Source organism: Phalacrocorax aristotelis, chromosome 14 (genome assembly GCF_949628215.1).
Source record: "Phalacrocorax aristotelis chromosome 14, bGulAri2.1, whole genome shotgun sequence".
Taxonomy (NCBI): domain Eukaryota; kingdom Metazoa; phylum Chordata; class Aves; order Suliformes; family Phalacrocoracidae; genus Phalacrocorax; species Phalacrocorax aristotelis.
This window is the reverse complement of record NC_134289.1, coordinates 15009585-15030669: the sequence shown is the minus strand read 5'-3', so window position 1 is coordinate 15030669 and position 21085 is coordinate 15009585. Positions and strand designations below refer to the sequence as shown.

Here is a 21085-nt window from a genome sequence, read left to right as displayed (position 1 = left end):
CACCCCATAAAAGCTCATAGCCGCTACGCTTCATTCCTTCTCTCCAAGTTTAGATCTCTTCCTTACACTGGCAGTAAGAAGAAAACCTGCTGAACTTCTCGGTATATTGCAGTTTATCTTTCCATGAAGCAGGCCTGTGACTAATATTTCTGATACCGTTGGGTTACTGTCGGGCCATTCCTTGTGCCCATTCAGTACCCTGCTTCCCCCTTCCAAGACCAGAGCATTCCCTACCCTCCCACACAACCGCTGTATCCCTCCATTTCCAGGGACATGAGACACGCACATTCTTTGCCTGGGCGAGTTCCATACCCCGTTGCTAAACATACCCTGCAACCCCCTGGATGTCGGCTTTCCGCAGGCAGCCTTTTGCTGTTCTCTCCCGTCTTGAGCACAGTGGTGCAACACACACATTAAGAGCGGGCCACAGGAAGAGTAAAGAAATGTGATTTTTCACTTGTGCAATTGGACAAAGGAGGCCTCCAGAGAAGCTGAGGGGGCAGAGTTTATGGGATACAAAGAGGATGAGAACTAGATACAGGGCTGGCAAAGTGAAAAAAGTTTCATAGGATCTTATGTGGTCTGAGATGTCTCATCTTATTACTCTCCAAAACTCAGCCTTCCACCAAGACACAGCACTGGCTTGTTTTCTAGGTTCATTCACAACCCTCAGAAATTATATATGTGCATTTATGCTTGAGATGATTTTGATTTTGAGCTTCCTGCCAAATTTCATTTTGGGTAAACACCTTTTGAGTACCTGAAGCCAGATTTACATTTAATATAATATTCTTTACTCCTCTTTCTTTCCTGGAGTGCTTCCATGTGCTCTTACACAGCTGCTACACTCCACTTCACTGATGACTGATGTTTTTCACACCCATACACATTTCCGCCCTCCCTGAGATCTGTTGTCATCCAGCTCTAACTTCCTATTCTATGTAACACTGGAATTTTAGCAACTGCTGTTGCGCATTACACATCGAGGTTTTATATCTATATTTTACAGTGATCCTAGAACAACTGATTAAACATGTCCTGTTCGACATTCCTTAGCATGGACTCTCTCAAACTAAAAGGAATAAAAATATAGCTGCTCAAAATTTTCGGCAGCTCTCCTAAACCTGCAGGACACATTTTCTTGTTTCAGTAAGAAAGCTCTTTAAAGGAAAATAACAAAACCCAGCAAGTTATCAGAGCTCAATATTAAATCTAAAAAAATCCCAGCAATAGTAAATCAAGAAAAAAATATTCCAGCATCATATAATCCTCCATTACCCTCCAGGATCTGTACGTATCTAAAAATTAAAGTGAGTTACAGTGTTTCTGGTCCTACAGAATGCCAGTCCCTGTAAGGCATATTTAGTACTTCTGGTTGTGGTTCGGTGGGTGGTTTTTCAATTTTTTTTTCCCCTTCCGTCTTTAATTATTCATCTCAGTGGAAAATTTCAGTTAGTGCAAGATTCACTTTAAAAAGAAGATCCATCTCGGGAAACAGACTATTCAGGGGATCACAAAATCCCTGGCATGCCTGGGTTTTTAAACTCATTAACCTCCTTACAACTGTTATCAGGGGACTTCCAATACTTCAGCACTAAACAGCTAGCGCTTTCAAAGGCAGGAATGTCACCCATGACAGCGACTGGCTTTGGACCTGGAGTGCTGGAGAGCTGCCAGCTCTGGCCAAGGATTTGCTGAGTTTACCTTGAATTCTTGGACTGCGTTCTAAATCCCTGTTACTTGGATTTCAGGACCTTGGCACTGGCCCATTTGTATCCCTAACAGTAATAAATTATGCAGTTAAGAATTTCATACTGATTTAAGAACCTGAACTGACAGTGGCTTAAAACGAACCAAGAGTTCTCAGAACATCACGGAACAAGTGTTTCAGTCCCAAGCAGATAAATATTACTTAACTGCAAGTTCATATTTGATTTGACTACTCGCTAGATGCATTCAAATAAATGAACAGGATAACACTTCTGAACCTACAGAAGGTTATTCCCCTCCAGGAACGAGGGGGAAGCCTCTATTAACCTCTACCACCTCCAGTTCCCAGGAGAGACCTTCAGCCTGCCCACCGAGCACAGCAGGTCCTCTGCAGGACCCTCCTACCAAAGCCTGCAGAGAGCTGAACTTAAACTCAAGAACTGTTGGGGAAATTATTGTTAAAATAGTGAGACATTTTAAGCCTGTATTATAAGAAGACCTCATACCAAAGTGTCAGGAGGACCCCTACTGAGTAAAGATAGAAGAAATAAAGAAAAAATATTAGACACCCTACAACTCTTTAGACAAAGTAATATATAAGCTCCAAGGAAGATGCACCCCAGGCTAAACAGATCTCCATAACCATACACTACAGTCCTGCAGGCAGATATCACTTCATTCCAATTCCTGTACAACACATTCATTATCTGGAACTTACTAGTTACCCCCAGGGTCCCGACATCAAGAACACCAGAGGGACCCATACACAAACTCGTGCTGGCACTAAGCACCATACCATCATGTATTACTTTGAGAATGCACCAGCTCTGTGTGACACTCATTCAAAAGAATCCAAAGGACAACGTACTACAAGGCGGCATTTGTACGAAGCCACAGAATTGCTGCTCCCTGCAGAAGGAATGGGGCGCAGGGCAGAGACAGGAAAAGGGTGAGTAACCTGATTGGTGTTTGGCTGCACAGACAGTGGGGACTAAGTTTATGATGACATAAGTACTTCACTGGACTTGGCTGTCCATTTACCAGTGACATTTGTCTAAACCTCTCACACGAAGACCCCAACTAAGAGAGCGCTAGGTTCTGTGGAAAACAGCTTCAGAGTATCCAAGATTAAAAGTCACTCCAGGTAGCGCTACCAAAAGTCATGTTTTTCCGTTACACCTATGTGGATATTGCATAAAATTTCACTCCAGACTGATAGAAATAGCAGTTGCCGAGAAGTACTTACCAAGTATCATTAGTGGGCTACGGTAACATGTGATTAAATAGGAGGTTTTGGAAATTTAATTGTTTGATTTGAAATAACCAAAACCCATTTGTTGATAACCTCTAAAATCAATTTCTACCAGCAACTGCATTAAGAGACAGCATTAGATTTTATCTCTTTGCTGCTACTATCACTGTGTAAAGTTATAAAAGGTTGGTTAGCCTCAGTATTTTTACCACTAGAGGATGAAGTAGAAAACTTCTGTTTTGACCATTATCTGGTCAGTGAGCTATATTTTAAGTACCTACACAATGAGTGTTTACCTCTTAAGTTCTATAGTAAGAGACTTTCTTCCAAACAGGATAAAAGGATAACATTGTAGAACACCAAAGCAACCAGAAAGCCATCAGGATAAATTAAGCAGTTAAGGTGTAATTTCTCACTGGCACTGAGCACTCGCAGCTCCATCCAAAGTCAGACTGCAGGCATCTCAGCACTCGTAGAAGCCCAAGACTTCAGAGCCCCTTACACATGCGGGGCACTGCCAGTCACTGCTACACCCATCAACTAGTTCCAACCTGGACGCTTCCTCCCTGGCCTACATCTATTTCTGGTCTAGCTCAGCTCAGACCAAGATGCTCTGGGAAGAACTCATGAGGCTTATAAAGAGGGCAACAGAGGAAGAAACCACGCTATTAAATTTTCTTGGGGGCAAAAAAACCGGAAAGCGCATACCTTAGACTGCTGCATTCTACTGCAATTTAACATACTACGTGTTTCCAACTCAAGGAGAATCCAGGTTTTGAGTAACTTTGAGCACTGGCGTGTCATATACATTGCAATTAACTGTTTCAGCCCTCTTTTGCTAATTAGTATAGCCCGGGATACCACCGATCTATTTCTTATGTATATGTACATAAGCATCATCAAACCTTCTCTGACTTATGGTCATCAGTCTTGCCAAAATCCTGCCACTACCCAGAACTGAATTACTCTCGATACAGCAACACGCCTCCACATTCTCATGTTCACCTCTGGGGGAAAAAATAAAAACCCCGACAATTTCCAAACATGGAATGATAGTCTCCGTGTAATTTATTGCGATGAATACCTCATTCTGTATTGAGAGCACAAACTTCAGATGAGATGAAAGAAAGCAGCATTAAAAAGCTAAGTCCAAAAACGTTGCACTGAAGAATTAAGTGAACTCTGCAACACAACAGGCACAGTGATAAAAAAAGAACAGCGTAGCAATGGCCTAAAAAGGCATGAACGCACCGAGCACTTGCAAAAAAAATTATCTAATATTCAACATTTTCTTCTCATAGACCAGCTACTTGTGTGATGTATAATGCTCTCATCTTGCCACTTCTTTCATTCATTCCAGTCTTGAAAAGCTGCGTTAAATTTCCCAAGGGCTCCTCATTCACTAAGTACGCTTGTTACAGCGTACTTGCGTGTCTCTGCTATAATAGCTATCTCAAATAAACCACATACAATTCTTAACAAACCTACAGTTATATGAAAACAGAAGAATTATTAAAAACCAATGCAACCTATTAAATGACTGACCAGAAGCTTTTATAGTCACTTTACTGCTAAGTCCTTCCTTATCGACATCTAATCAATTGATTTGAAGGGGTTTGGAGAATTTGTATGTTCACAAGCGAGAACTGATTTAATTGGCTAGTCTTGTATGCTTCCTACAATCCAGTAGAGCCCAAACTCAAGCATAACACTTACTCTGATGGACCAGCACATTGTAAAAACACCCAACTTCAGTGTTCATAAAAGATTTGGTCACCTTTTACATATATTTTGTTAATATATATAAATATGTATTTTACACATACTGCTGTACCCTAGGAAGGGAGACATTCAGAGGACACATCTGGGCAGAGAGCAGAATTGATGTACAGCATAGAATTAGGATGAAGATATTTACATCTACCGTGGAGAGTACTTCTGATAGCCATAAAGACTTCTCAGAGTAAGATTCCTGAGAGAAGACTGTGAATCAAGCTATTAACTAGCTTTGGTTTTGACTTTACAATATGAAACAAAGTCAAATATTTATTTCCTGTCAAAAACAGAAAACAGGAAAATAGTTTCAGTATCATCTTTCCCCTCCTCCAGTTAATAAAGCTCAGTTAAACTGACAGTTTTGTAAGTATTCCAACTTTGGCAGAACTATATTCTTCTGAAGATTTATTTGTTTAAAAATGGAATTCAATCCCCTCCACTATGAAAAGACAACCAACCTTTATGTAAGCACCTCAGAATCTTTCACTTGAGAGCTGGAAATTCAAGTGAGACAAATGAGACAAGCTCCTTCCACCCTTCACATGAAATGTTCTTGTCACAGTTTGGGTTGTTTTGGTTTTTTTTTAAACTACAAAAAAGGGAAACTTAAGCAGCAAGAAATAAAGCACAGAGGATGCTGAAAAAATTAATGGAAGATGATGGAAATTGACTTAAAGGCAGGCAACGAGACAGATTTTTCTTGGTGTTTGATTTCTTTATTTAAACTGAAGATCTAGCTACTAAGCTCTTAAATTGACAAAAAGCTCGATAGCCTACTTCATCCGCTTGTTTTAAAGCCATGCCAAAAGGCCCAGGCCCTTGCCCTGCCCTCATGAAATCCACTTCCCCCAAGAGCATACATTGCAAGTCTTTTATCAGGCACACGCTCCATAACGCAGCCAGCGACACAGGAATCGTGTCTAACTGGTGCCATAATAAAAACGGAATGTGTGCTAAGGAGCCCTGCCAAGCCCAAACCCTGCGCTGCAAACAGACACCATCCTTTAATCTCTTCATTGCCACTTCTTTTCTCATTTAATTCACTTCTTCCCAGCATTTATATTGTTTACCTTTTGCATGCCTCCCAGATCGGGTAATACAATTCAATTTTTACAGGCGTTTTTATATTCCTATTCCCAGTGATGCAATGACTACATCTGAAGTATTGCAGGAAACTTGAAGAACAAGGTAGTTTTAGCAACACAAACATCTGCATAGAGATTTTTGTATTCTTCTTACACAAACATAAATCTGGGGGCAAAACTGGGTTGGCAGAAGACCTTTCACCATTTTTAATTGGATAATAGCTCTCCAAATTTTAAACAGGTATACTACTCCTCTGAGAGAGTGACTTTGCTTCATTTTGTTTCAAACCATGGTCAACCCATTTATTTTCAAGCAAATCCATACAGGGAATTTGTTTCTTGTTTATAGGATGGATTAACTACATCTGCCTTATTGAGAATGAAAAAATATTTAGCTTTTTAGCAGGGTAACACAAACAAGCATTTCGAACTACCACATTGACCCTTTGACTTAAACAACACCACAACCCAAAGTAAATAGTCTAACACCACAATTAGCCTCCTGCTTGTGATGGGTCACAGATTACGTTACGGGTTATATAATGCACTATATGTTTATTCTGGCTCAGATTATTTCACCTGTTCTCCCCTGGCATTGCTAGCACTACCAGATAGGTCCATTTTAGATTTAATTAATCTACCCCATCTCCTAGGATTTCCAAGAAGTAACACACTGACAAGAACCCTGGTTCTTTCCTTTCTTGGATACAGTAAAAGAATCTTGACACAGCGAGATTTTCCTTTTAAGAACAGCATACAACACTCACAAATAAATATCTGGGGAGAACACGTGTTGTTCAAAGAAGCTAAAAATAGTACAATCACCGAGCATATGTTTAACTAGATTCTAAAAGTAACATTATTCTTTAAATCCAGTGTGGATATGAGTACTGGTTCAGGTTTTTTTTAATGGCAGCAAAGCAACCATATTCAAAGCGTCTGAATGTGAATATGTATGAACACCATACGTTGCATACTAAACCAGACAGATTCCCTTCTTATCAGTCTTCAGTCCCTCCACCGTGTTATTTTTCTGTTCTTGCACATTCCTCAGCACAGTACAGCTAAAACTTCAAAAAAAATATTTTTTATTAATTATTCCTTTTATTCTCTGCTTATGTAAAAAAATAAATCTTCAAGAAAGGAACTTAGCAGGGCACAGCGTTTTAACCACCTGTAGTTCTTTAAAAATAGTAACTGCTCTAACAGACTCACAAACCACGTCCCCTTTGTAGATCTAGCAATGGGGTGAGTGGACGTACATTAATGAAATCATCTTCTTATCTTGCTCACGAGGTCGCTTCATACAGACTGGGGCAAACGGGTTCTTTCACAGCCCTGCTCCTCCCCAGCTTTCTCCTTACGATCTGCTTTCAGATCACAAGGTGCACGAGGCAGAGGATCACCCCTTTGTCAAAGCTGGTAATAGGATCTGGCATAACTAAGCCTGCAAAACCGTGCGGCCTCCGAATACTACAATAATAAAAATAGTTCAGATAGGCCTTTTAGGTTGCAACGCCCCATTTTGAACACAGAACGCTCCCTGCATAGAGTGGAACAGTTAAAACCATATCCTGGAGCCCTAGTAATGAGTTTTCCCACTTGCAGAAAATACCACAAAACCCACAAGTTTTTCAGCCCTCTAAATGGAACTTAAACGGTGCACAAGCATTCACACACCATACAGGAATGAGTTTTAGTGCAAGCATATCGGTGTGAAACATAAACCTGCTTACAATGAGCTCTGCCAGCTCTCCAAAGCCCATCCCTGTAATGGATACACTGCATCTCGCCTGATATTAAAACATTTTCATAGAGTTTTAGCTCCCACTGTCTCATAACTGCAGAAGAATTTCAGGTTTTCATCTTCAGAAGTCTGGTGACATGCTTAAAGAACGTCCACTCAAGACTACGCAACCTAATCAGAAGCCTGAGGCCAGAAGACAAGTAGAAATAACACATAATTCTGAATAATCTCCCTGTTTCTAAAAAAAACCACTTTACATCAGTGCATTTTCTACAATATCTGCACTAAATTCAACTAGTATTTTAATGTAAAATTATTTTCAATCAATTATTTTAAGAAAAGAATTATCTAACACTTTAGCTTAATGTGATACTCTTGTAAATTATTAGAAATGAGCCCAAATACATCAAAACAAGCTGATCATGTAAAAGCAGACATCCAGGAACCAACATCAATTTAATTACAAGGGTAAGGAAGCCTCTACTTCCACTAATATTAACGGCCAAAACACTGCTCTGGCCTTAAGACACATGATACATTCTGACATTAAATGAACTGCCATTTCCATCAGCTCTCAGACCACGTTCTGATTTTCCTATAACCATTAGAGCCATCCATTTTAAGAGGCACGGGCATTATGTTTTTTCTATAGGAGTTACACAGAAGCCTACATTTACATACCATTTAAAATCCAAAGAGTATTTTACAAACCAACGGAAACTACAGTCTTACAGTCACTACTGAAAACAATCCGTTCCCAGGACCAAAACAATTTGTCCCAAGGAAAAGACAATTCAAACTGAGAAATACAGTTATGAAAAAAGCCCACATTTAAAATGGTTCCTCTGCTTCTTGTTCATAACCAGTATTTTACTAAGCTTAGAGAATATACTTATGAGGCACAATCTTTAGAAGTCTGTTTATATCACCAGAAGCTTTTCTAGAACTTTTACCTTTAGTGGAAGCCATCATTACCTTTCTCTCCACTTCTAATAAATGCTTTGAAAACAAAAGCTCTGGACCAAAGTTCTCGGTGACAAGAAAAGCTCCCTGAAAACCACCCGGGCATCAAGCTCAACCACTTGTTGTCTCAGACTAGACCAAAGAGGCAACAACTGCTTTAAACAACCCTCCCAAAGCCATTTGCTTCCCCCTCAGTCAGGCCAAGTAATAATATCTTTACCCATGCAGACTTCACACACCTGCCAAAACTCTTAGAAGAACCATACAAAAACAGTAATTTTAGAAGAGTTATCCTGAAATTGATCAATGCTTCTGCCACAGCCCAAGACCTGTGATGTTTGAAGGTAGCAAGAAGTCACCTAAAGGCAGAGTCTTACCCCCCTCCTCAGCAGCCAGCCCAGCCACAGCACCCACAGCGAGCGCGTGAGAGCAGGCTGAACCTTGGAGTCACAGTTACAGCATAGTAAAAGAAAGAGCCATCTGGAGGAGCTATTGTAACAAGCTGTACATACATTGTACACTGGTTTTTAAAAAATAAATGGATAAATAAAAATAAAGCCAGAAGCTTACCAAAAGAGCTCACCCAGGATTTTCCCCAAAAAACACAACTAGCTTTACCTTCACAAGGAGCAAGACAACTGACCACAGGAGCTCCACCCTCTCCATACTTCAACACTTATACCCTCAAGCGTAATCTAGGCCAGCTGTGGGCACTTAAGCCCATAAACAGGTGGAATAAATGAGGTGGTCCTGGAGCTCAGCTTCCTACATAGCTTCACCTGAAGGGAATCTATTTAATGATGCTGGAAAAGGCAGAGTTTACTTTCAGAAGTGCATTCCTCACCTAGCTAAACTGTTGAAGTGAACAATATCATATTCACCATAGGACATAACTAAATTAATATTTAGCATGCTAATAATGAAAGAACCTCACTTTTAGAACTTTTCAGTAGTCAACTTTTACCTATGAAATCCTTTCCAGTCAGTAAAAAAATGCCTAAAAAGACTTATGGTGACTTGGGATCTGGAGCTCCTACCACCTGCCAGTCACAGCCTGTCCTCGACACAGCTCAGGGACCTTGCAGCGACTCTCTCCTCAGACTCTAAAGCCTGGATTTATTAGCGCTGTCAAACCATCACCTCGGGACAGTTAAGTCTGGTCTTAGAAGACTAAATCAAAAATACCGCTCCCCCAAAACACTTAACTTCATCTGACAGATTCAATTTGTTTTTTAAAAAGTGGGGGGTGATGTAACTCAGCTTCAGCAGGCGTTAGGTCAGATCGGGCGTGGTTTACATCACCTTCACTTCCTACCACGTCATAAACTTGACGTAAACACTGCGTCGTGTGACTCGGGCACCTTCACAGAAATAACCATGCCGCCAGGCGTGCTCTAAACCGAACGCAGGCTGCCCCGCCGCCCCAGGAGCGCCCCGGTGCCGCACCCCGACGCGCACAATGACAGCCTGGATGCGCCGCAATGCCACCCCTCGCCCTCCACCACACACCCCCTCAGTCAGCTCGCCGTGGGGTGTCACCCACCTCTTAACAAGGTTCAGCAACACCCCGGCTCATCATTAGGGAAGGATTTTAACAATTAGTAACTCAGCAGGTTTGCTCTCTTAGTGCACCAGGTGCCAGGCTGGAGTCTTCTGTAGTGCCCTTGAGCTGCTGCAGGCAGAAATGCTGGCTGTCGCAAAACTGAACATTCTATTTCTCTGTATATAAAAAGCAAACAGATGAGCCTATGAAATTCTGGGTTTACTTTGTTGTTTAAAAATAAAATAAGTAAACATTTCACCCTAGAGGTCGAACTAGCTTCCACCTCTACAAATTATGAACATGCATTCTCTCATTCGACCGCTCTGTAACAGGAAAGAAAGGTCTCTAAATAATATTTCTGTAACCAACTGTAAGGATACATTATACCTTTGTACACAGCTGAAGTAAGAGCAAGATTAAGATCTATTCGCTTTAAGCCGTTAGCATTTCTCCCTTTAAAGAACACAAACCCAAAGACAAATAATCCCATGGACAGCGATAAAGGCAAAAGTTTATATACAGCTTTATTAAAGCAACTGTAGCCATAGAAATGATAACACGTTCTGATCACCCCCATGGTTTCAATATGGGAGCACGGAAAAGTTGGGGTTTTAACTTATTTTTAATTAAAGTTACTTAGTTATTTAGTTATAAAGTTATTTAATTAAAGTTATTAAATCATCTTTAGATAAATATTTGTGATTAGGGGGTGTGAATCAACATTTTGGGTAAAAGAAAACTAAAATGAGAGTATTAGATGTTAATGCAAGAGACACTGCTGCTTTGAAGAGCTTTAGAACAGTGCGTAACTTCACAGACACTGACGTACCTTCTCCTCTGTTTATATATACGGACAGGGGATTAGGTAAACCCTACTCAAGTCCATAAAACGACGTGTAAAACCAACGTTACCCAAAAAAAAAAGTGTACCTGGATTTTAGCACTTATGTTTAATGACAAACACCTAAATGTGGACATGAGTTTTCAAGATCAACACTTCCTTTCTGAAACCATCTGAAATTATCACTGATTCTGAAATCAAACTCCTTATTCAGAACTTAAATTTTGGTGTCTAAAGAGATGTTCTGTGCAAGCGCTGACTTAAGTTCCCCGCATTAACCTGAGCAACTGCTGTGTGAGTTTTCTTTAAAAATTATGCATAACTTAATACCAAATATAATGCCCTCAATTAGAAATCGGAAAAATCAAGTGGTTTTTTTCCTTCTGCTCCTGGAATTGTATCTTATCGTTCAGCTGGCAACTCAAAGATACCAAGATTTTCATTACAATTTTATCACTTCAATCCTACAGGCAGAGGCAAAGCTCCACACTTTGGACAGCATTTGCCTCTCTTAGTAGTTAAAACTTTATTATCTCCTAGGGGCACATTCCAACAAAGCAACCGAAATTATTTTTGCAAATATCAAAACTGTGAAGTTTTTTGTGTTGTTTTCTTTTAGGAACAGCTGATCTATAATACAAGTACTGCTCTTCTAACTCATGAAATGACAACACCGTAACTTACACACGTAAGGCAGAGTCAGGGGAGGAAAACCAGCATTTAGTCAGGTGAAATTTGGTAGGGCCTTAAACCAAACACCAGGCCCTCTCTCAAACGAAGACATCATTTCTTAAGCATACAATCCATGTAAATCCATAAAAAAAGCACAACAGACAGCAGAAAAATAACATTACAGTGGAGGGCACCAGGAAACAAGTATGTATTATTGCCGAGAGCCTTAAGCGATATGAAAATCACGTGAGTATAAAAACAGCAATCCGCTGTTTCTGCTGCTGAGGGAATCCAAAGAAGCCTTTGGATATAAATGTATCAAGAATAGAAGGAAACTAACCCTAAAGGCTGGTAAAAACTTCCCACGTAACAAAATGAATTTATCAGAAGTGTCCTCATGGGGAGAAATGTTTGCACCACATATGGACAGACCCTGCAATATTTCCTCCTATCTAGGCTGTTCTTGTGATTAAAAGGGAAAAAGAGGGTTTTTTTCCTTCAGTCCTTAAAACCCAAGCAGAGTTTACTGGCTTCCTTATGAGATAATATGTCTAGTACGACAAGCTAGAAAATGCAAAAACACCACAAAACACCTGCCTGTCGATCAGCTACCTCGCTCTCAAGAAAGCGATGTCAAATCACTTGTAGGCAAAGGATTCACCACGATATCTGACAGCATCTGACGTGCTCTGCACCAACCACCATCGCAGGTCAAAGCAGCCAGTAACCTGCTTCAAGTCATTTCTGGCCAGCAGAACACCCATGCGCCATCACACCGCACATGAGTTTAACAGCATTCATACTAGAAAAAAATTACAAGGTGCTTAAACAAAGAAACACTCTACTATATTTCACTTTATTATTGTAATGTTAAGGTCACCCTTTGCAAACAGTTTTGTGGTTTTTTTAAAGACGTATCTGTAATAGTGTTTCCCCTACACTTAAAGAAAAAATGAATCCAACACCAGCAGTGCTAGGGTTAATCTCATTAATAGTAGCAAATTAGAGTGAGTCTAACTTTAGTTAGACTTTTTAGTCTAACTTTTTAGTTTAACAAAAGACATAAAGACATAAAGATATAATGATATAAAACAAAAGAGATAAACCATGACATAAAAATGTAAAAGAGATAATGAAAAATTAATTAAATACAACAAGACAGAAAATGCCAAATATTTAGTCATCATCTGCTTGGACAAAGGGGAACAAAAACCGTATTATAAATTTATTCCTCAGTATTTAGAAAGCAATAAAAACGCAACACAGTAGACCCGTCTCTAACAGTTACAAGTGACAAGCCCCTCAAATTCTGGCCCAGCCGTTGTGTTATGGTGCAGTTGTTTATGATGTCACAGTACCGCTTGACACTCTTCTGGCCCGGTGATCAGGTTTGTCTTTTTTTCTCCACTACATGTTGGCAGTTCTGATATTTAAATTAGGTAGCAAAGCTAAGGACATGCAAAGGGATTTCCAGGACGCGGGGCTGTGGCTGCAAACACGTCTCCATCCCGCGGGTGATCCATGGGGTGAGGGACCTTTGCCAGTTCTGCTAAATGTGGACTTACTGCGGCTCTAAAATAAAAGAGCCAATATTTGCCGTTGCACATCAGCTTGCAGGAGAGATGCCATGAGGGGGTACTTCAAGCACCCAACTTTTGATTTCCAAGGGGGGCCTGGCAGCATGTGTAAGTCTTAACCGGAGTGGAAACATACCTTGTGTGATTTCTAAATATTATGTTTCTAATGTTGAAATCCCAGACATAATGGCCACGAGCCAAGTAAATACACCTCGCTACAATAAAAGAGAAAAGCTTTTAAAAGCTTACAATGTTAACATACGAATCATTTGGAAAAAAAAAAAATCTGATTCATCTAGAACACTGTGAACATCTAGGCCTGAGTCCAAAACCATTGCAGTTATGAGGATGGCCTCCCTCTACTTCAGCAGGCTTTGGATAACGCTCTCCATTTCTGTAACTCTCGAACTGACAAATACTTGCAATACATCATCTCAGAGCAAACTGAACTCAACACATTTCAGTGGCAGCACATTCATTTAAACAGAGCCATGCATACTATATATGGGAATAAAGTGTTCCTCTCAAAGATGCAAACCCGATGTATTCTCAGGCTATAAATACCGTCGGGGTTCAAAACGAGCCTTTCCTGACCAACACATCTATGAGAGCCGTGGAAGATAGGTATCTTGCTTTCCCATTTATTCGTCCAGCTGTATTACTGGTAAAAATGCTAACAAACTCCTACTGCACGTCCACCTTCCCCTGTCACCCAGGACGACCTATGTGCCGTAAAAAGAGTGCTTGCACTTACGAACCGTGAGGCCTAATCTGGAATTTGCGTGTTCAGACCCATGTCAAGCTGGTATCAATGCCAGCCTAGTCCTGTGATCTAACAATGCTTTGAATTCACTGCACAGGTTGGGCAGAAGGGTCAGGCGCTGTAGTCCTGCGAGGAGCAGGGACCTGAGGGACTCGATGATCCTTATGGGTTCCTTCCAACTTGAGATGTTCTACAATTCTATGGTTCTAAGCCTTCAACCTATGAGTTGATTACAGAAACACAGCATTTTAGGATAGCTTTTTGAAGTGTAGGCCCTTTCCTTTTGTCACTGAAATGATACGTGGGGGAGAAAAATATTTTTTAACCATTAACACCCACACATAATGTTTCAGCAGTCTTCCCCTCAGAAAACCTCCACAAGCTGTATTCACCGTGTCCTTCTCCGACTTCCGATAAAGCGATAATTTTCATACATGTAAAATATGTCATTTTATGCAACATGACTACATACGTTTAATAGAACCAAAGGGATACCCCACCCCTAATTTCACCCACAGATATTTTAAGTTTACATCTCACCAGGTTCTCTGGAGCTGCTGTCCTACAACTCACGCTACTGAATGCCTCGGCTGCTGCTGAACTGATCTTGACGAGGAATTATTACCAGCCAGCCCTGAAACTCGCATGAACTTTTGTCAATCCAAGTTGGATTCCACAGAATAGCAGAGCCAGCCTCCGCAGGAACACTGACCATTGCTCTGTGTTTCACCTCCGCCTGACTAGAGATTACTTTTTAAGATCCATCCCAGGAAGGACACTCAAGGACTAAGATTCACAACCCACTTCCTTGCAATAGTGCAGGGCAGCCATGGAACATCATTGCTTTTTTAATTGTAATCATTAGATCCTCTCCCTGCAGAGGTTATAGTTAGGACTAGCGTTCTCAAAATTTTCAGCATTTCTGTCTCTGGGGCTGTAAACTGCCCTCATTCTGCATTGAGAAATCCCACCGCATCAAACCTGCGTATATAGATGATATTTAAAAGTGTTTCATTCCCCATTACAGGCATTTCTTCTGTTAAGCTAAACTGGAAAAAAAAAATTGTGAAATCTAATAGTTTCCAACCAGCATTTATGGATTTGCAAACGTGCAAATTCCTTCCGAGGGCCGATTTTCTACTTAAATGCATGTGTTGCAAAGCCTTGAAAATAAGTATGATACTGCATCAAAATAACGCTTCAGTCGAGGCTGTTTGGTTTACAGCTTAAATCCTCGTCCATACATTTTCTTTTCCACATGCATAACCAATTTTAGCACGAGTTTTTAAAATCTGAAATCCAGACAGCCGAAAGTGCCATCTTTTTCACGGCGCGGAAAACAGCAGCAGACACCTCTCCATATCAGTGCCTTTTTCACTTGCAGAAACACCATCTGCAACGCGCTGGGAGCAGCTTTTCTTTCAGCCCTTGACCTCTCCACCACGTCCACCTCTCAATTGGCAACTTGGCTGGTGGGACGCTGACGGCGTAACTCCGCGCAGACCACCTGATAGCCATGAGACGGGAACGATTCGGTGCCTCGAGCCAGGCTGCACATGTGACTGACGAGCAACATGCATCGCAGTCCGCTGCTAATCCCTTGAGCCTTCCAGTTGTTCAGACGCTTCTGCTCAGTACATCTTCGAGAGAGTCAAGGTGAGGTTTCCACATACGGATTTAAATGACGGGATCTCCTGCGTTATGTGTCCACGTGCGCCTTCTAATACTCCCCTGCTCTTCTCAATATGTAGCACCTTGGTTTGAGGTTGTTTCTTTACTTGGAGAGGAGGTTTATGCAGATGTTGCCAAGAAAGCGACAAAACTAGCTCTGTGAGAGCCAGTTTAGTTGAAACACTCCTTCTTTTAGGGAGAACTGAAATTTTGCCACTTAAAAATTTTCTCAGGCCTTAAAGGTCTGGGTGAAAATTCCCAGCTTCTCAAAGACGACGCCTGCAAATATTCTACTTCCAGTAAAAGTAAAATTTTTCTGTTCAGAGCAAATGGGAATGTTGATTGGTTTCTACTGACCAAAATCTAGCACTGCATATTTTATTAAACTTCGGAAATATTTAGACCAATAGGAAGGAAGATTATTACGGTTTGCAATTTCAGGACAGCATCTGCCATCCATAATCATAACGTAATTTCATTTTATACATATAGGAGTCCTAGGTTGGGGCGGGGAGAAAGCTCTTCAAAACACTGAAATCGTTCCAAGGGGAGCAGAGCGACAGAGACACGTCCCACCTGGAAGAGCCCTGAAGGCATGAGGTACATAAGGGGTGCCACCCTTCGGGGAACCAAGGAGCAGTGACACAGAGCCAGGGTTTGAAGATCACCCTCTTCAATAGGGTATTTCAGGAGCCAACTGTGCCCCAGACTTGAGCTTTCTCATTCCGCTGAACCTCCTTCTTGTTCAAGAGTCTGTTCGAAGCACAGTATCCGATAATGGGAGTAGAAAATGCCCCTCGGGAGCACAGAAAAAGCAGTAGCAGATCCATATAATCAAAAGAACTACAGATAATACGAATTTAGCTGCTATAACTGTGTACTTCCCCATGAATATTTATTTCCTTTTTCTGTGATTTCTGTGAAACAAGAGCAACTAATGGTGTCACGAGTCCAGCCCGCTGAACTTCAGTCTCACATTCTACTTTTCACACACGAACAGGAATGAGCTGGTCAAGGGGCAAAGAACAAAGCAAAGAGACGGTCTTTAACAGCACCTAGGCATTCCTAAAAATGTACATGTGAACACGGAGGAGAAAAACAGCGTTCGTTAAGTCTCTGCAATACAACTAGCTAATTTTGGAAGAATTACCTCTAAAATTATATACCATATTAAATCAAGGAGTACAAGGGCTTCAGTTGTAACGACCCTCATATTACGTGGAACACTGACAACACAGGTCAACAGTTACATTTTTTCTTTTTGACAGGTTTTTAAAAATGTCATCTCACAAAGCGAGCATGGAGCATCAAGATCCTAAAACTTCAGCAATCGTTTGTAGCATGTGATTAATATTAATGTTCTGTTCATATACAATGACATAAATTGGATATGGAACTTTAGGGGGCAACATTTATCATTCTGTTACCAGAAGTGTTGATATTCTTGACTTACAGTGTCTTGACTTTCTTATCTCTGAGAAAAAAAAAAAACACAACTGTAGTGAAATTTCATACAACAAAGTGTTAAACTGTTTATATCACGTTCTTAAATTCCAACCTTAAATTTAATGAGTTAAGGGGGGAGGGAACCACATTCTAAATCCCTCTGTGCAGCCATTAAAAAGCGTTACATCGCTGACAAGTCTGAGGAATACAATGTTGTGCATAGAATATAGCAGGGGAAGAAAAAAAAAAACATCACCTTTTTGCGGTTCCTTGCAATAACATAAATAACATATACGGGCACGGGTGTTAGCACAGTAACTCTGTCAAGTATTCACACCCATAAGTGAACTGGTCAATATGAAGCTGCAGAAAGTAGCCAGGAGGAAGACTTCTGTCAGCCCGCTCGCCAGGACCTCGCGTTGGCTAACCCAACGCCGCCACAGCCCGGGGAGCAGCAGAAGAGGCAGCGCAGCGAAGGCAAGGCCCTAACACACAGAAAACGTCTCCAGTCCCGCAGCACGAGGAGCTACTTCTTGTAAAACCGCTTTTGCCGGCAGGTCCGATGTAGCCGACAGAGCATACCTACGCCCTCACATTTCTCACCAGCAGCCTCGGCAGCCGTGCCCAAGTTACCATGCAGCACAAAGCGTGAGTTCCGTAACAGCAAAGTTTAAGACGTTTCCAGTTGTTACTCCAGTTTGTCTTTAGACCCTAAATAATACTAGAAGTGTTTTGCAATAAATCGTTACACCTTACGCACACAGAATTCCCTCCAATTCCCCACTTTAGCACGTAAGGAATGCAGGATCGGCCCTTGAGAGTTCTTCTTAAGAGGCTTGAAAACCCTTACAAGTGGAACAAACACAATCCAAAAAGAGACATCTATCTCCCCCTACCTGCAGAGTCCTTCATCCTCCTGCCCCAGGGAACAATATTCATGGGCACAGCTACTTCAGGTCTCAAACACGAAATAAGCTCAAACCTTACAACCTGGCATAGCCACGGTATGTCAAATCACTCAGACTGGAAGTGTTGGAGCCCCTCGATGATACCTCTTATTCAGCGAGCCGATACATTTAGCCTAAGAGGTTTTAAAGACAATCTGGATGCGCTTTGCTGTACTGGTTAAGAAATGATCTGCTTTAACTACGTCCCAACAGCGGCATGTCAGACCGACGATACCCACCCAGACACAATGCGTAAGAAGTCTGCATACAAGTCTAACTTTTCATTCTCTCAAGGAAAGAAGCACGAGGTGACAGATAACCTGTAGGATTTTCTCTTTCGTCAAGATCCCCGATAGCCCTTGCAGATTTGTCTCATCATGTGCAGAGGAAAATGCTAAATACACACAGAAGAAACAGAAGGCAAGTCTTAACGACCCACCCAGACTTGAAAATCACCTTTTACTGTTGTAGGAAGTGGTATTTTAGGAGACACGCTTATTATCACAAATTTACCCGAGCCTTGCCATCATACCTGGCTAACCCCTCGCTGAGAAAGCTCAGGTTTGGTTTTGAACGGAATAAAAAAAATGCCTATAGAGAAGCGATACTGCCTGGTAGGTTTCAGAAAGCTTAAGGTTGAGTTCAAAGCTTTTATTTATTCCTTATCTCTAGCAAGCGCCTCTTCCATAGATAGGCCACGTTCACTCTAACTGTTCTACCTCCACCTGGAAGCGTGGAGGTTCGTTCAGGTAATGCGAACTGGACGCCTACCTTGCTAAACCCAAACACACAAGTTCTCGCACTCTAACTTTGTTTCTGGTTTCCCCTACGGGTAGATCCTTCGCGCAGCTGGGCTATGCACTGCATCGAGGGTGTTTAGAGGGGAGGGGACAGGAGAAAGGGGAATACAGCTCACTGTACGTCAAAGCAAGCCAGCAACCTAGCAACCATATATTAAAAGGTGTGTGTGTTTTTGTGGGTGTCTGTGTGCCAGGAATAACTGAAGCAGATATTATTCCATTTGTAATCCAAAAAATGTGAAAAGGGAAGGGGAGAAACTCCAGCTGCTGGTCTATTTTGGGGTCTGTCAAAATCCACTTTCACAAATACAGAGTCTTAACACTTTCTATCCCATTTGTCTTAAGCAAAAACGAAAGTCTGGACCTGAGCAAGTTCTTAGCTTCAGTTTGACAGAGACCCTTCAAGCCAGGAGCCAACCCTAACTTCAAGTACTAGGCTCTCTTGCAGCTGCTAATATGCAAAAATCAAAGGGGCAGAGCGCTCGCCTCGAAGATTTTGCACTTAGACTAAATGAATACTGACCTAGTGTGTTACTTACGAATGCGCTAAATATTTCTAGATACCTATGTTTAATTTACCAAACAGAAGCGTCAAAGATTCTTGCGGAGTGGAACTGGCTTTAAAAGGATTGACTTGAGTGAGAAGTTTACCTTTTTTAATTCTGCCAAAGCTTCTCATCCCGTGAGGGCACCGAGAGCCTCGCCCAGCAAACAAACACTCCCACCCTGCCATCATGTGCGGTGCCGGGGGTGCGCATCAACTTCCCAACCGCACCGTCCCACCGCGCGCCCCGCCGAGGGCGAGCCGCCACCGGGCGCACCTTCTGTGCCACGGGACGAAAGCAAGCGTGGGGTGGGAGGGCGAGAGGGGCACCGGGTGGGGGGGGGGGGGGGGGGACGACACGACACGGACACACGCGTCTCAGGGCTGCACCCAGCACCTCGCCCCTCCAGCCACGCACCCCACGGGGCGGCTCCCGACAGCCCGTGGCGACCCTACGACGAGAGCAGGCAGCACGCTGCCATCCAACAGCAGCCCTGGGCATCTCGTCCAGTGCCACCTCGCCCAGGTGTCCGCTCCTCCTCCTCCTCCTCCCCACCACCACCGCACCAAACCACCACCGGCACCAGGAGGGGCAGGGGAGGGGGAGTTACCTTGTTTTTGACCCCGCAGTGGCAGCAGACAGTCCACAGGTACTTGAGGGTCCTCCACAGCAGGATGATAAAGAGTCCCCCAAAGAAAGTGACCATGGATGAGGCGAGGAAAGCCCACCACATGCGCTGTCCGCGGATATCGCAGGGCACCTCCATGGTCATCGGGATGATGAGCGCATCCATCTTGGGCACATTGACGGGGGAGGAGGACGAGTCTGTGTTGAGATTGTTGGCGTTGATATTGTTACTCATTCTAATGCCGCCGCCGCCGCCGCCGCCCGGGAAGGAGCCGCCGCCGCCGCCGCCGCTGCCATTTGCCATAGCTAACAGCGAGCCGGGCGCGCAGGGGCTGCCCGGAGCTCCTCCCGCCGCCAGCGCCCCCCAAAAACCCCATCACCAGCCATATTGCTGCTGCCGCTGCCGCCGCTGCTGCTCGGCGGGGGGGGGGGGGGGGAGGGAAAAAAAAAAAGAAAAAAGAAAAATTAAAGAAGGAAAACGCACCAACGAATCAAAGCGAACAAACAAAACAGAGAAACAAACGGGGGAAGAAAAAAAAAACAAAAAAAAAAGGTGAAAAAAAGCGAGCGCACAATCCCCGGGTCCCTCTCGGGAGCCGACAGGCCGGTGAATTCTGAGCGTCCTCCTCGTACGGCGAAAATAATGTTAAAAAAAAAAAAATTAAAAATAATAATAATAAAAAGGTAGCCTCCTCCTCAGATTCCCACCCCTTCCTTCTCCCGCAGACACAGCCCCCACCCCGCCCACCACCCCCCCACCCCCCAAAAAAAAAAAATAAAAAAAAAAAACACCAAAAAAACCAACACCATCCACCACCACCACAAGCTGATGCCTCGGAGCGCCGCTCCAAGATACCCAGCGCTGCAGCCCGGCTGCCCTCCGCGGGGGCTCCCAGCCTCCGCCGCGGATCCTCCGCGAGGTGCTCTGGTATTATTGTTATTAGTCTTTAACTTGTTATTAGCGATACTCAGCCGTGTGTGTGCCTGTCCCCCCCCCCCCACCCCCCCCCACCCCCCCCGCGCGCGCGCACCCTCCTCCTCCTCCTCCTCCTCTTCTTCCAAGTCCAGCCCCTTCCTCTCCTCTTCCCCCCGCGGTGCCGGCACCAGCAGCCTCCTGCGG

General features: G+C 42.9%; 1 protein-coding gene across 14 annotated transcripts in view; it reads right to left on the bottom strand.

Annotated features, from left to right (window-relative positions):
- The window catches only part of KCNMA1 (potassium calcium-activated channel subfamily M alpha 1), a 510997-nt gene extending 490278 nt beyond the window's left edge, over positions 1–20719 (bottom strand). For 3 of the 14 annotated variants that reach the window (XM_075109788.1, XM_075109791.1, XM_075109776.1), the window contains exon 1: positions 19949–20717. In XM_075109788.1, the coding sequence (XP_074965889.1) occupies positions 19949–20269 (321 nt within the window). In that variant the 5' untranslated portion in view covers positions 20270–20717. Of the gene's footprint in view, positions 1–19948 lie in introns of all 14 variants that reach the window. The other 11 variants (XM_075109787.1, XM_075109779.1, XM_075109790.1 and 8 more) reach the window with 6 other exon arrangements.
- Positions 20720–21085: the final 366 nt, after the last annotated feature.